This window comes from Sebastes fasciatus, chromosome 14 (assembly GCF_043250625.1).
Source record: "Sebastes fasciatus isolate fSebFas1 chromosome 14, fSebFas1.pri, whole genome shotgun sequence".
Classification (NCBI taxonomy): Eukaryota; Metazoa; Chordata; class Actinopteri; order Perciformes; family Sebastidae; genus Sebastes; species Sebastes fasciatus.
The window spans coordinates 7127154-7141896 of record NC_133808.1 but is presented as its reverse complement, the minus strand read 5'-3'; the positions used below and the strand labels follow the sequence as shown (position 1 = coordinate 7141896).

Genomic DNA, 14743 nt, shown 5'->3' with positions numbered 1-14743 from the left:
CCCTGAAATCCATATCCAGATTCCCAACCCAGCAGGTGCCAGCCGGAGCCTTGGCATGGCGGCGCCTTTGATAACACCGTCCACGGATGCCAGGCAGAGACCCCCAGCCCTCCCACAAGAGCCCCCTTGCCAACATGGCGCGTCCTGCACAGCCATGGTCATTATTTCAGCCTAACTAGATTAAGCTAATCACGTTATGTAGTGCTAAGGCGTAGCCGGGAGATGGAATGAAGGGTCGGCTGTCCTGCTGTTGCCATGTGGCTCTGCGATACAAACACTGAACTGTCACTTAGAGCTTGATAAACAACAGAAGTGGCCTAATATCAGTCTGTCTGAGTTTCTAAACCTCCAAATGAGCTCATGAATTACTGAAAACCACCAATTCTGAGAATCTGAGATGTAATTGGTATATATTATTCAGAGCACCTTCCTATTGCAGAGTCTTGATGCTTTTCAGAGATTTTAGAAAGGTTTCTGTTAACTAAAATATACTGAGATATTTGTGACACAACTTCTCCCTAAAAGTCCATTTATTATAGCTGACTTTTCTTCTAGTGCCACCATGAGGTTGACATTTTTTTTAGTGACATCACTAAAAGTGTCTCACTACTCTCACCCAGCTGGTGAATCATAATGACTGGTGATCATTGAACTTTTCCTCTAGTGCCATTATTGGGTCAAAATGTTTATTTGTCCATTGCTTTGGTTTATGACCAAATATCTGCAAAACTAATAACATTCCCATCAGTCTCAGCTGGACTTTAACAAGCAAATGTTAGCATGCTAAGTGACTAGCGACAAATTTAGCAACTTATCAAGTATTACATCAGAGAAAAAGGGAGGATTATATTATATTGTTACTAGGGCTGTCAAAGTTAATAATAACACGTTAATGCAAATTCGTTTTAACTCCACTGATTTCTTTAACACATTAACGCAATTTAAGATTTTTAGGCTGTAGAGGGCTCTGTTTTAAAGCTAGAGTGATGTCATACTAGCTCGCCATGAAAGACGCTAAATAACAATCCAAACTTGTGCTAAACTTTGTCAGAAAAACTGGCTTGGCCATTTTCAAAGGGGTGCCTTGACCTCTGACCTCAAGATATGTGAATGTAAATGGGTTCTATGGGTACCCACGAGTCTCCCCTTTACAGACATGCCCACTTTATGATAATCACATGCAGTTTGGGGAAAGTCATAGTCAAGTCAGCACACTGACACACTTGACAGCTGTTGTTGCCTGTTGGGCTGCAGTTTGCCATGTTATGATTTAAGCCTATTTTTTATGTTAAATGCAGTACCTGTGAGGGTTTCTGGACAATATTTGTCATTGTTTTGTGTTGTTAATTGATTTCCAATAATAAATATATACATACATTTATATAAAGCAGCATATTTGTCCACTCCCATGTTGATAAGAGTATTAAATACTTGACAAATCTCCTTTTAAGGTACATTCTGAACAGATAAAAAAAATAATTTGTGATTTATCCCGATTAACTATTTTAATTGATTAACAGCCCTAATTATATTGTAATTCATTCCCATGCATGCTGCTCTCTAGCGCCGTGCACCATGCCATGCCCAGGCAAACAGTCAGCCAACACAACCACTAAGCTGTATGCAAATGATGAGCGATGATGTCACAAATGTATGTATTAGTGCATGGTGTCATTTGGCGACTTTTAGAACAAGAGCTAGCTACTTTCATTAGAAATCTCTATTATATTTTGTTAGACACTACCTGCCTGGTCACCTGTCTCTTTGAATCTCCATGCCCCCTGTAATACATGCATTCGGTTAAAAATGTGTAGTTTCTAAGCCCAAACTAACATTGTGTTGTTCTTAGACATTAAAAGCTAAGACAAAGCTCCTCTAGAGAAGACATCATAACTGTTTTCACAGTAGCACCCCCCACAACCAGTGAACTTTACTGTTACAGTTTGAGATATAACAACATGCGATGTGTAATGAGACTGCTTCTTCCACATCTGGATCCATATGAAGGTCTCAGTATGAAGGCTATGTATTAACGGGATCCTGCACTGCCTGGAAATAAGACATCATGGGAAACAGATAAGGGGGCTTTTCTTTCCTTCTGCTAAATCAGTTCCTTCTGCTAATAACAGAGGAGAGGACCGTCAGTGAATTGAGGAGTGAGGAAAGTCCAACAGATACTCAGTCTGGTTTATCATTCAAGTCATAGGTCTGTACTGTGATTGCACACCCTAGGCCGCTTTTCCAACACGTTGCCTTTTAGGATTGATGAGAAGAGAAAACAAGGTGTCATTAGTGGTTATAAGTTACTGTTAAGTTACTGTGGTTGTTAGTCCAGGAATTCTTTCAGAAAGGGATTTTCCTTGCCGGTCTTTGACATTCCCTGGTCTCCCCATATGAAAATTCCTGTGAGTAGTCCCCCAATATGCCAACCACATGGCCACTTTTAGCCCTGTCCTGCATGCACACACACTTAATGGAAGCCTCATGGCTGGATGCTAAACTGGCACATCCTGTCTTGCAAACACCACTTTTTCATCTAAATCCCTGTATAGAACATTAAAGACAGAAACTTTAGAAATGTTTATGTATTGGAAGGCCCTGTAATATTTCCCCTGTCCGTTCTGGTGTTTGATTGTGTATACATCAGACCGGCACATATGGGTTCTTCGCAAAAATTCAAGGCTGCGCCCCCTTTTGGGGTAAAAAAAACCAAAGATCCCATACAGTACACCTCAATGCAATTTGACGTATGTTTGGATTGTAATTTTGATAAATTTGTATGCATTCATCTCTTGTTATACAAACATTTGTTTTATATACGTTTAATAATTATTTTGCGACCTTGCCTGAACCTGAGCGATCGCTATACCTTAATAAATTAAGGCTTTAACGGGAGACTTTGACCCATAACAGGTCATTTCAGAGAGAGAGAGCGTTCCTATTGGCTGTGCTCCGGCTGGTGGGCGGTGCTTGGTATTTCCTCAAGCGATCTCAACGTGGCTGCCGGGTCACAAACTTTCTAATTTTACAGCTAAACAGTACACTACAAAATGATTCTGAAAACATTTGGGGCGAGAAATAGGCATTACAGTAACAGAATATTGATTCATATTTGAGCAGCGCTGCCTAGTTTGACCGTTTGGTCGGAGTTCACAAGTGATTGACAGCCGGCTCTCATAGACGGAAGCTGGATGACAGACTCAGCTCTGATTGGTTGTTTTTCTCCAGTCTGTGAAATCTTGCAGATGCCGTTAGGAGCACCGGAGGACACAGAGACACAGGATCTTTTTCGGATTACCTGTCTCAGGATATAGTGACCGTTTTATAAAAATAACTTTTTTGAATCATATTTGCTCCATTCTTGCCTACTTCAGCTTTAATTGTAGGTTACGATAAATGCCATTCAACTGTATCTGGTGCAGTATAAAACTGTTGTGGCTAAAGGACTTTTACAACATAATAACTGTAATATTCAAATTTGCTAAGCTTGTGTGGCTTACAGGGGGGATTCATTGGACCACTGTACCCATAGGGCTGAACCTCAAAGTAAAAATGGGGACCAGCTGAGCAAATACACCCCAGCAATGATGTCACATTCCCCCCTGTGGTCGGTCATTAGGGGGCAAATGGAAACACGGTGCGGGTTTCTCGTAAAGACACGGCAGGAAACAGTCAAACTTCCAAAGCTTGACTTTTCTGTTTGTTCCCCAGCATTGCTGAATGCCAAGTTTACAAAGCAGACAGGAAAAGGACCGGCGGGGGGGTAGGATGGTGTACAGTAGAGGAAAAACAGCAGGCTGCAGACAGACACAGAGGGATGTTTAACTGGGGTGGGGAGCGCTGTCAGGGAGTTGCTCCAAAGAGTTGCATAACACACCTGCAAGGAGGGAAATGAGATGACAGGACAAAAGTTGGGAAGGGGAGGGAGGAAGAGGAGTGAAAGAAAGAAGGGAAATAACAGCGATTAAGCTGTGTTCTCTTTTTCAATAGTTTTTGTTCTACCAAACTAAGCCCCTACAACCTTACTTCCTGGATGGACTTTAAAGGGCATTTTGACTGTTTTATGTAGCAATTTAAGCGTAGACCGCTAAAAGTAGTCATGATCTGGACAAGGGGTCACGTCTGAGATGAATGTGAGCAAGGATGCATGCCATTTATTTGCGTGGCCAGATGGTAATGTCACATATTGCAAATGGACTAAGAATGTTTTTTTAGTTTTTTTTGCGAAACACCTGCATTAAAGGAACAATGTGTAACATTTCGGGGGGATCTATTAGCAGAAATGGAATATAATATTCATTTTCATTTGTTTATAATCACCTGAAACTAAGAATCTTTGTGTTTTCGTTAGCTTAGAATGAGCGGCGTTACCGCAGTTTCGCACTTGGCGGCTCACGTTAACGCAGTCTTGGAAAGAGAGGAGTGAGCGGAGGGGTACTCAGTTGGTTGCAATCTGCAACCACACCGCTAGATGTCACCAAATCCTACACACTGTCCCTTTAAAAGGAAAAGAAACACAAACAGTCCAACATGACTCACCCCACCTGGACTCATTGAGTCCCATCAGGTCACAACATTTTATCACTAACATTCCACCTCTTTTGTTGTTGTTTTCTCATTTGCAGCCGGATGAGTTGGAGGCTCTTCATTCCCATACGTTCCGGGTGAAGACGTTCAAGAAGGCCAAGCACTGCAGCGTTTGCAAACAGGCCATCAGCCAAGACGGACTCATCTGCCGAGGTCAGTCACCTGTCCTGAAACCCTGATCTCTTCGACTTACTGTGGCAAGACAAGTCTTGTCTTTGCTGACCTCTAGTGGCTTAACTTCTCACCTTGCAACACTGACCTACAGGTGTATTACAGGACACAGTGACATCACTGTTGGGTGTGGTTATGGGTGCAACAGAGCGCCTGCTCAGAGGGGACAGCCCATTTTCATTTCCAGGGCGTCAAATACCGAGGTTTTTTCACGGCCGCCGGTGTGCGATACCGCTGCACAAGGCACCCCTTAGCGCCGGTATGAGACTTACTGGGCATTCCATTAACTACAATGTAAACCCATCCGTAGTTTCTTCCTAAACCTAACTAAGTTGTACCTGGTGTTAAGATACTCTGTTAGATCAGAATCTGTTAATCTATTGTTTAGTTAAAGATGACGACATGTCCCAGAGGCTCGCGGCCACTTAGTTGTGTGCTCTGTCACAGCCGGTCAGCCTAAAAGAATTTCATTACTGTGAGTGTCAATGGAGGCTTTTAGTGGCCGATTACGTGGAAGTTCTTGCAAGCCAAAAAAAGTTTTATTGACATGTGCGTGGGATCAAAAAGTCTTGACTGAGACAAAACCAAAGAATCCTGCACACAGCTGATCACTTGTACTAAATTTAGACTGTTGTTAATACCATTTAAATGCCATTAATAAGGTACAATAAGTACAAGAGATTGACAGTGGGCAGGATTCTGTGGTTTCTTCACAGTTATTCTTGGCATGGTAATGAAAAAGGCAATACAACCTCACAAGATATCGACTGTCATTGACCTCAATGCAAAAGCCAATCTTAGTCCCTTTTTACACTTTAATGATGCTTTTATTGTACAGTGTGATTCAAGCAGTTGGCCATTGTTTTGTAATGAGAAGCCCGTTATATGTAAACTGTTATCACATCCCTACTAGGTCCCAACTCCCATCGGTGGGAAACTTTACCCTGAGCCAAAATGTAATCTGTTATGGATCATTACTTAACATTTAAACTAGCAATTTGCAATTTGCATTCAGCAGACTTGTAGACTAAACTCAGTTGTATTCAAATTCCCCCAACCTGGAGCTAAGGCCCGGTGAGGCAATATCTGTTACAACATCCGTCAGTGATCTAAATCAGGGGTCATCTGAGGTTACCTGGGGTCGTGTTTGTGTCAGGGTTTCGACAGTCAAATGACAGAGGAGGGAAGAAGAAGCCTCGGAAAGGCTAAAGGTTAACAGCTTCTCAGTTTCCTTAATGGTGTTTACTGATGATGATGGGTGATTTCCATGGTTTGATTGATGCAGTCAATCAATCAATCACATTTTATTTATATAGCACATTTCATACGACCGGCGTAGACTCACTGTGCTTCAAATAAAAACAATAAACAGGCAAAGATCATAGAACACAAAAACATATAAAATAATAACATACGATAAGAAGGTATTACATATATATAAGATAAAAACATAAGACAAGAAAGTATTACATATATAAATGGAATTGTACTGTATGAATAAATCATGGCTGGTTCTTGAACAAAGGTTACTTTCTGTTGTTTTTTAAGCCATATGTAACTTCATAAGGGTCCCATTATCAAGCACTATTTGTGCTTCTATCGTTTTTTTAGTCTATGCAGGTGCCAGTTGGGTGACATTCAAGTATAATTTGAAACCGCAAACAATAGCAGGAAAGTAACTGAGATTCAATAATGGACTTACATGTGGTCACCATTTTCCAAACAGTGTCCACGCAGTAAACCTTTCCCATCTGGTGTTCCAAGTGGGTTAAAACAAAAAATCAAAGAATATATGACCCCAGTCTGCTCACCACATCATGCTGTAGTGGAAATGTCTGTTTTCAGACAGATAACGTCAAGTGAAACCATGCGGAAATGACTGGATGTTTAGTTTGGCACACCAGGGGGGAGTATTCAGCTTGCAGCTTCCCAAACCTGACACACAACGGATAAATGTTTGAAGAATACAGCTTAGAAAAACAGGAGCATTCTCTGCACATTGCTTTCTCTTTGAACCCTAAAGGTTGTTTGACAGAATGACATTTTGCAGGCCTATGTTCATAGGAAAATGGTCAATTTGACAGGTGTCAATCAAATAATTTAGCGCTCTTATTATGATGCTGTAAGGTACGGTTCCATCTGCTTTTGCTATACAGTAAAATATACTGTACATACAAATGTTTTTTACCCTAATTTATCAAGGGTTAGTCCTTTGCAGGAACGCCCTGCTCCACAATCACACTGTTGCACAGTCACGTCTAAAATGTTCTCAGTACAACCTCAGTCCGGTCTGGTGGCCACTGATCTGAGCATATGGGGTTTATGTGCCTTGCTCAAGGGCATCTTAGAGATGGTAATGAGGGAGAGGTCATTTTATTCTTTTTATTTCCCCACCCAGATTGACCCTGCTTCCACAGGGAACAAACCAACAGCCTCTCTGTCACCATCTTGCCTCCCTGACCTTTAGACCCTTTAAGATAAGAGAGAAGATAAAACTTTATTTATCCTGAGGGAAATTGCTGTGCAGCAGTTGCTTGCAATACAAATCGGGAAGAGTGCAAATATAAAAAGTCTAAGATAACAATAAGGTGCATTATATCACTTTAATGACCAATACAGTAACTAGTCAGACAATAATTCAGCTGTTTCTTATCTGAGTTAAAGGGGAACTACAACCATTTTCAAAATTCCTTCATGTTATTCCTATGATAGACAGATGACAGTACAAACAATATTTGTAAACATGAACAACTCCCTCTCAAATCCAAAAACTATAGTTCTTAAACTCAAACTTGTGATGCTATTTGGTATAAAGTGTGGAACTGCTCCATAGACAATAAATTGGTAGAGATGTTTTAGATCGTTGGTTCTCAACCTTTATCGTGTCAAGGAACCCTAAATTGATACACATTATAGGTCACGGACCCCCATTTGATAAGATTTTGATTCAGGGACCTCCATCTGAAAAGATTTTGGTTGTTAGATATGATTAGAATTCTATAGTTGTCAGTTTAGGAGATAACTTTGGAGGAAGTGAAATCTATGATGAGATTAGTCACTCTTGACTCTCACTCACATTGGACTTACTTCTATAGTGAATTAAATAGTGACCAGCATGACGTCATCGCCGAAGCTGCGCTCCTTTATGAGGAAAGAAACTCGTTGTCACAGGAGAGAAAATGACTAAAAGCTGTTGTGCAGTGGGTTAATCGAGGCTTTCACACTGAGTTTTGATGCACATACGATAGGCTATGTTAATCAGGTTCAGGCAAGGTCGCAAAATAATTATTAGACGTGCATAAAACAAATGTTTGTATAACAAGATGCATACGAACTTGTCAAAATTACAATCCAAACACACGTCAAATTGCATTGAAGTCTATGGGATCTTCGGTTTTGGTAATAATAAATGGTAAATGGACTTGCATTTATATACATGTCAGCATTCACCCATTCACACACACATTCTTATGGCAGAGGCTGCCATGCAAGGTGCCAACCTGCCCATCAGGATCTAATCTAAATACACATTCACACACCGATGGCACAGCCTTTGGGGCAATTTGGGGTTAAGTGTCTTGCTCAAGGACACTTCGACATGTGACATTTTCTGTTTCACAACTGACAACACTACAATAGAATAAAGCTCATTTGGGTATAGAAAGTAAATCAAACATTCTGTGGGTCTCCCATTCATTGTCCATGGAGCAGCTCCAGACTTTATACCCTATGACATCAAAAGTTTGAGACTTTCTTCTCTGGTTTCTGGCTTTGAGAGAGAGGAGCTCATGTTCACCAATATTGATTGAACTCTCCTAGACCATGGAAATTTGAATTCTTAATTTAGATGGTGCTCCCCTTTAGACTCTTTTGTGGATTTTCCATCATATGGGTACAAGTAAATCTTAAGAACTTAATATCTAGAGGTAAATAAGGTTAGACTGAAGCACTCTTTTTTGCATCAGTCAATCCTTAAACTAAATATTAAGATCTAATCCCAGATCAAATGTGCGTTAAAGGGCCCTGAATATTGTCTTCTGTGATTGTAATGTTTAAATGTTTGTATCCTTGTTTATTGTCTTTGTCCTTTCTGTGATGTTGCAAACGGAGCTGCTGTTATGCAAAACAAATTTCAGACCTGTCTGACAATAAAGTATAAAGTAAAGTATAAAGTATAAATTAAGAAGTTAATATCTTAGTGACAGACGACGTGTTGTTGCCGTCTCTAGAAATACGTTGAAAGTACAATACAGATGGCTGCATTTGGACTTCGCTGAATCTATCACTTAGTACAGAGCTTGTGGTTTGAATCTCTGATTGTCTGGGAAAAGTGCAAAGTGACTGACTACCACTGTCGCCTCCTTCTTTATCTACTGCTGAGAGAAAGGCTTATAAAATCAGTGCAGTTCACCACCTGCATTCACTCTGCATTTTACTCTGTGATCTAGCTGCTGAATCCAGATGTTGTTGTTGTACAGTGGGATGCGTATGTCATTAAATCCTGATGTCGGCGTCTCTGTTTTACATGCTCCGTGTGCTACAGACAGCATTTTGCAGAAGCACAATGGTATCTTGTATGACCTCTGAAGTGACTTTATCATTATAAAGAGAGTACCTGTCCAGACTGAGTTGTAAGTAGTAGTCATACCAGCAAACCTAATGAAAGCAATCTGTTAAATTCATGGAAAATAAATCCTACCCTCCCATTCGTAGGCCTACTAAATAGGAACATTTGAAAGAAAATAATCGCTGAATTTTTAAAGTGATGACCAATCGACTAAAGTTACCATTTCTTCCCCCCAAAAAGGATTTGCTAATTTTTGGAATGAAAACATTGTTTATATTCCGGTTAAGTTTCCATGAATTGTAGAGGCTGTTGATATCTGTTCAGGATACATAATGTTCAATTGTGTGTGCAGACAGTCACTTCCACGTTGTCATAAAACAACTCAAGATTGCACCTGGGACCATATCCGTAGAACTGATTTATAGGGGAAATAAACCCTCATGACAAGGCTGTATTTAAGTCGGTTCTGATTTAATTTACCTCCGTTTGTTTCTCTCTTCCCTTCTAGTCATGTCTGGGTTTGGTCATGTGTACGAGTAGGCTGAATTATGTGTGTGTGTGTGTGGCTGAGACAGATTTACGAGGACAGCATAAAGTGAACAATATAATATCCACTTTCTGATTCGCTTTCGCCGTCTGTCTCCCCGACTGTATTCATGTCTATATGCTAAATATGAAGCTACAGCCAGCTGGTAAGCTTAGCTTAGCACAAAAACTGGAATCGGGGAAAATAGCTGTCTCTGTTCACTAATTAACATGTTATAGCTTGTTTGTGTAAAACAACAATATGCCATTTTATGAGGGTTTGTACCTGAGACCCACAATAGACCATAGGATGGACTCTATCATGTCTCATAAGCTGTTGCAGCAATTTTCGGGTTGACACCATTTGTTAAACAGATTTGGTGCTAAATTTAACTATTTTTTACCTCTCGAGAATTAATAAAAATGATCAATAATCCCTCCAAATTACCACATTAAGACACCAAGACCTTGAGGAACACCACAGAAAAAGCCATGCTGTGATTTGGTATCAAAAACCTTTGACATTTCTGCAAGAATTGCATTTTAGGCGATTATATGACGAGCACTTCTGTTCTGGAAACTGCTCAGAAACCCCCTTATACCATCCATCCTCTGAATGCCGGTCTCTAGTTTGTGGTTGTAAAGTTTCATGAGGCTGTGATTATAGAGGTCACGGTGACTATGTCCACTTCCTATATATACAGTCTACGATTTTACATCCAAAACACTCCATAAGCTTTTATGAAGCACTGAAATACTATGAGCATTCAACATTAAAATGTATGTTAGACATAGATGCATCAGTGATTTAATACTGTGAAAGGAACTGTTGCTCTCTCAGTCACAGTACAGTACCTCCCTCCTGCTGCTCCTGTTTACTAACATTCTCCAGTCACATGGTCTCGTAATGACACAAGCGCTTGGACTTCCTGTCTCTTCAGCGGTTGCCAGGATACAAGGTGTTAGTTACTTTGACAATAGCATGTTGACGCAGGTCAGGACCGCAGTTTTCCAGTAAAAAAAAAAAAAAGGCTCTCTGTTGAAGGGTATTTTTGGAGGACTGGCCCTGGGGGCAGGAACTGGCTTTTATATTCATTCACTGTAATGCAGTTCAGGTTAAATGGAAGGTTTGTGTGCAGCAGGATCAGGTCAACAGAGTGCTGTTGTGCCTTTTAAAAGGGTAAAGAGAATGGCAATTTGGCTGTAGATGATTTAGCGCTTAGTATAATTTAAAGAGGACACCTTATTTCTTCGTTCATAATTGATTTGAGTTTGTCACCAGAAGTGAATGAAAACACTAAAATGTGGAATCCGTTGTCTTCTGCTTCTCACAGCTGCTGCATTTAGCTTTTGTAAAGGCAGACCATTAATAATACCTTCAAACAAATCTATATTTAGATTTGCCTCAAGATTTAGAAGTGTTTTTCTGCAAAGGGTGTAGCTTTTGTGCTCTGTGGCGACTGGTTTTGTCCTTGATCTGGAGGTGAACACACCGCCGTCACTATGTAAACACAGATCTTCAAAGACTGGCTGGAGACACACCATGGTCACAGGTGTGTGTACGTGTGTGTGTGCGTGTATGTGGGAGAGAGAGAGAGAGAGAGAGAGAGAGAGAGAGAAGGTTATCAGAGCTTTGTTCTTGACTGCTGAGCTCATACAACTGTTATGCTGCAAATCTCAATGAGGGTTAAAACACAAATGCACATGCTTTAGTATCATGCATTGATGTTCTTAAGTTGTGATAACATTGTTAATACAGTGTATATACTGTATATACTAGTGCTGTCTATCAATTAAAATATTTAATTGCGATTAATCACATGATTGTCCATAGTTAATTGCGATTTATCGCAAATTAATCACATATTTATCTGTTCAAAATGTACCTTAAAGGGAGATTTGTCATGTATTATACATAGTAAGTATATATAGTAATACTCTTATCAACATGGGAGTGGGCAAATATTATTGCTTTATGCAAATGTATGTATACATTTATTATTGGAAATTAATTAACAACACAAAATTATGACAAATATAGACCATAAACCCTCACAGGTACTGCATTTAGCATAACAAATTATGCTTAAATCACAACATGACAAACTGCAGCCCAAAAGGCAACAACAGCTGTCAGTGTGTCAGTGTGCTGACTTGACTATGACTTGCCTCAAACTGCATGTGATTATCATAAAGTGGGCATGTCTGTAAAGGAGAGACTCGTGGGTACCCAGAGAACCCATTTTCATTCACACATCTTGAGGTCAGAGGTCAAGAGACCCCTATGAAAATGGCCATGACAGTTTTTCCTTGACAACATTTTGCATAAGTTTTGAGCATTATTGAGCCTCCGTCAGGACAAGCTAGTATGACATGGTTGGTACCAATGGATTCTTTAGGTTTTTGTAGTTTCATATGATAGCAGTATCTTCACTCTAGTTTTAAAACTGAACCCGCTACAACCTCCGAAAAGAAATTAGTGGCGATAAAATTAAGAATTTGCGTTAACGTATTATTACTAACTTTCATTATGGTTATCTTTAACTTTGACAGCCCTAATATATATATATATAAATACATTTATATAAATAGACCCATAGCAATTAACTTAATCACGATTACTGCTGTGTTTCCCTTGGTGCTTTGGCAGAAGTTATTAGTCTAATAAGTGGAGCAGATGGATGAACATGACCATTGGTTTTCTGTGGATGATGGATAGTGACTGTCTCCCAGTCTAATATCATTATCCTAATCTACTAAACTGACCAGACAATGACTTTCCATGAGCCCTGCCAGGGGACAGAGGCTCAGTCTACGCTGTCAGAGTGAATGGGAGAGACATTTGTGCTGATTTTGAGAATTCAGCTTCTTCTTTGTGCGTGCAGGAGATCTTTTACACTCCTGTCATGTCAGTTTCACTGTCTGACAAACTGTACATGCTCACATCTGTGTCACACACAGTGTGGCTTTTAGTAAGTTTCAATAAATCTAACATAGTCCACACACTGGCAGCTCTAGAGCAGTTAGTGTGCAGTGAGGACTCCACCTGTTGGATGAGGTCAAACATTGCAACTGAACTGTAGTTTAGAGCAGGGGTTCTCAAACCCTTTTGGTGCCAGGGACCCCTTAGAAAGGAGAAATTGCTGTGTGTCACAATTATATTGGCCCAAAGCTAACGTGGGTGGTAGTAATATACACAATATGCTTGTTTTATTGGTGCAAATGATCCCCATTTGTAGATATGCACTTTTTTATGATACAGTACAAGTAATATATATATAATTTATAGCAAATTATTTCATGGACCCCACTTTGAGAATCAATGATTTAGTGTACTGTAAGGGCCATAGAATTTAATTTAATCTATTGTTCAGCTCAACATGTGTATATCCGTGCCTCTGTGTTTTTATTTGTTTGTATTTGTCGCTGCTTATTTGTACAGCAATATTAATAATATCAATATTTTAGATTCATTACAAATAAACTCTGTGATTGTTTTCTAATTCAGAATTCTATTTTAAACCATACAAATAGTCTCTTCATCCCTGTCAATATTTTCATTTACAGACTTTTCCCATGCTATGCATGCATGTAGCTTTTAAAATAAAGTTATTTCTTGAGTTTCAAAGTTTATTCTCTAACCCTAATGCTTGCAAAAAAATCTGTTGAGAAGGTCTTTTTAGTGGCTGTTCTGGAGCTTTTGATCTTATCACATGATTTTCATCAGCAGATGAAGATTAGAACATCTACTGTTGTTAATCATGCAATTATTAATCATCTACAAGCATATTCAATATCCACAATTCCATGACAAGTGGGCAAACTCCACCTGCTGATGAAGACCATGTGATATGATTGAAGGCTCCAGAAGAGCAACTAAATAGATCTTAGTGAGACAGGTTTTTTTTTTTTATCAGTCAGTTGTTGTTTGATTTGATTTGATTTTAAAGGGGACTAATCATGGAAAAATCACTTATTCAGTGTTTGTACACATACATTTGGGTATCTGGAGTTCCTACCAACCCCAAAACTGTGAAATAAGACAACTCAGTTAGTTTGTTTGTGGGCTGTCTATAGATCAGAAAACATGTGATTCAACAAACCATTCAGACTCCCCTTCCTATGTCACATGCAGACTCATTACAATATACCGCCCACAGCTTGAGAACTACCTTTGCAAAGGTGCTCCGTATTTTCCACATAAGCCAATCAGAGCAGACTGGGCTTTTTTCTTAAAGACACAGGATGAGAAAAAATAATGTGACAGCTTTACCCACTTTCATTCACATATCTTGAGGTCAGAGGTCAAGGGACCCCTTTGAAAATCACCATAACAGTTTTTCCTCGCCAAAATTTAGCGCAAGTTTGGAGTGTTATTTTCTTTCTTTTTTTAACAGTACAAAGGCTATATCCCTGAAAAATATATATATTTTTTTTAACATTAAAGCATGTAAACATGTTCTAGTAGAAACCCAAAATACAAGCAACCTGGAGATGAGCACGATGTGTCCCCTTTATTAATAGCCTAATAAGTAAGCACTGCACTTGATGTGGTATGTAGTAGGACTGAATGCACACAACTGTATCTCGCACTATACAGTATAATCCTAGCTGCTCCTAACTCACATCTACCACCTGTAGCTTCTGTAACAGCCACCAGGAGGCAGCAGAGTCCTCTGTTTCTAATAGAATAACTTCATCCATCTGTGCAACTACATCTGCTGCTGACTTACAGTGTACAGCACAAACCTCAAACCTGAACTTGCTGCATGTCATGTTAGCCACATTTGTCAGGCTTCTTCTTGTTATATTTACACGTTAATTTGCTGTGTTTTTGGTAGCTGCTGCTTGAATCAAGGGAAACAGCTGTTTCATCCAAACAAAGTCAGACTA

At 39.6% G+C, this 14743-nt stretch overlaps 1 protein-coding gene across 12 annotated transcripts in view; it reads left to right on the top strand.

Annotated features, from left to right (window-relative positions):
- tns1b (tensin 1b) overlaps positions 1 to 14743 on the top strand; it is a 203583-nt gene that overhangs the window by 57563 nt on the left and 131277 nt on the right. For all 12 annotated transcript variants that reach the window (XM_074658331.1, XM_074658325.1, XM_074658327.1 and 9 more), the window contains exon 2: positions 4626 to 4740. In XM_074658331.1, coding sequence (XP_074514432.1) covers positions 4626 to 4740 — 115 coding nt within the window. The remainder of the gene's footprint in view (positions 1 to 4625; positions 4741 to 14743) is intronic.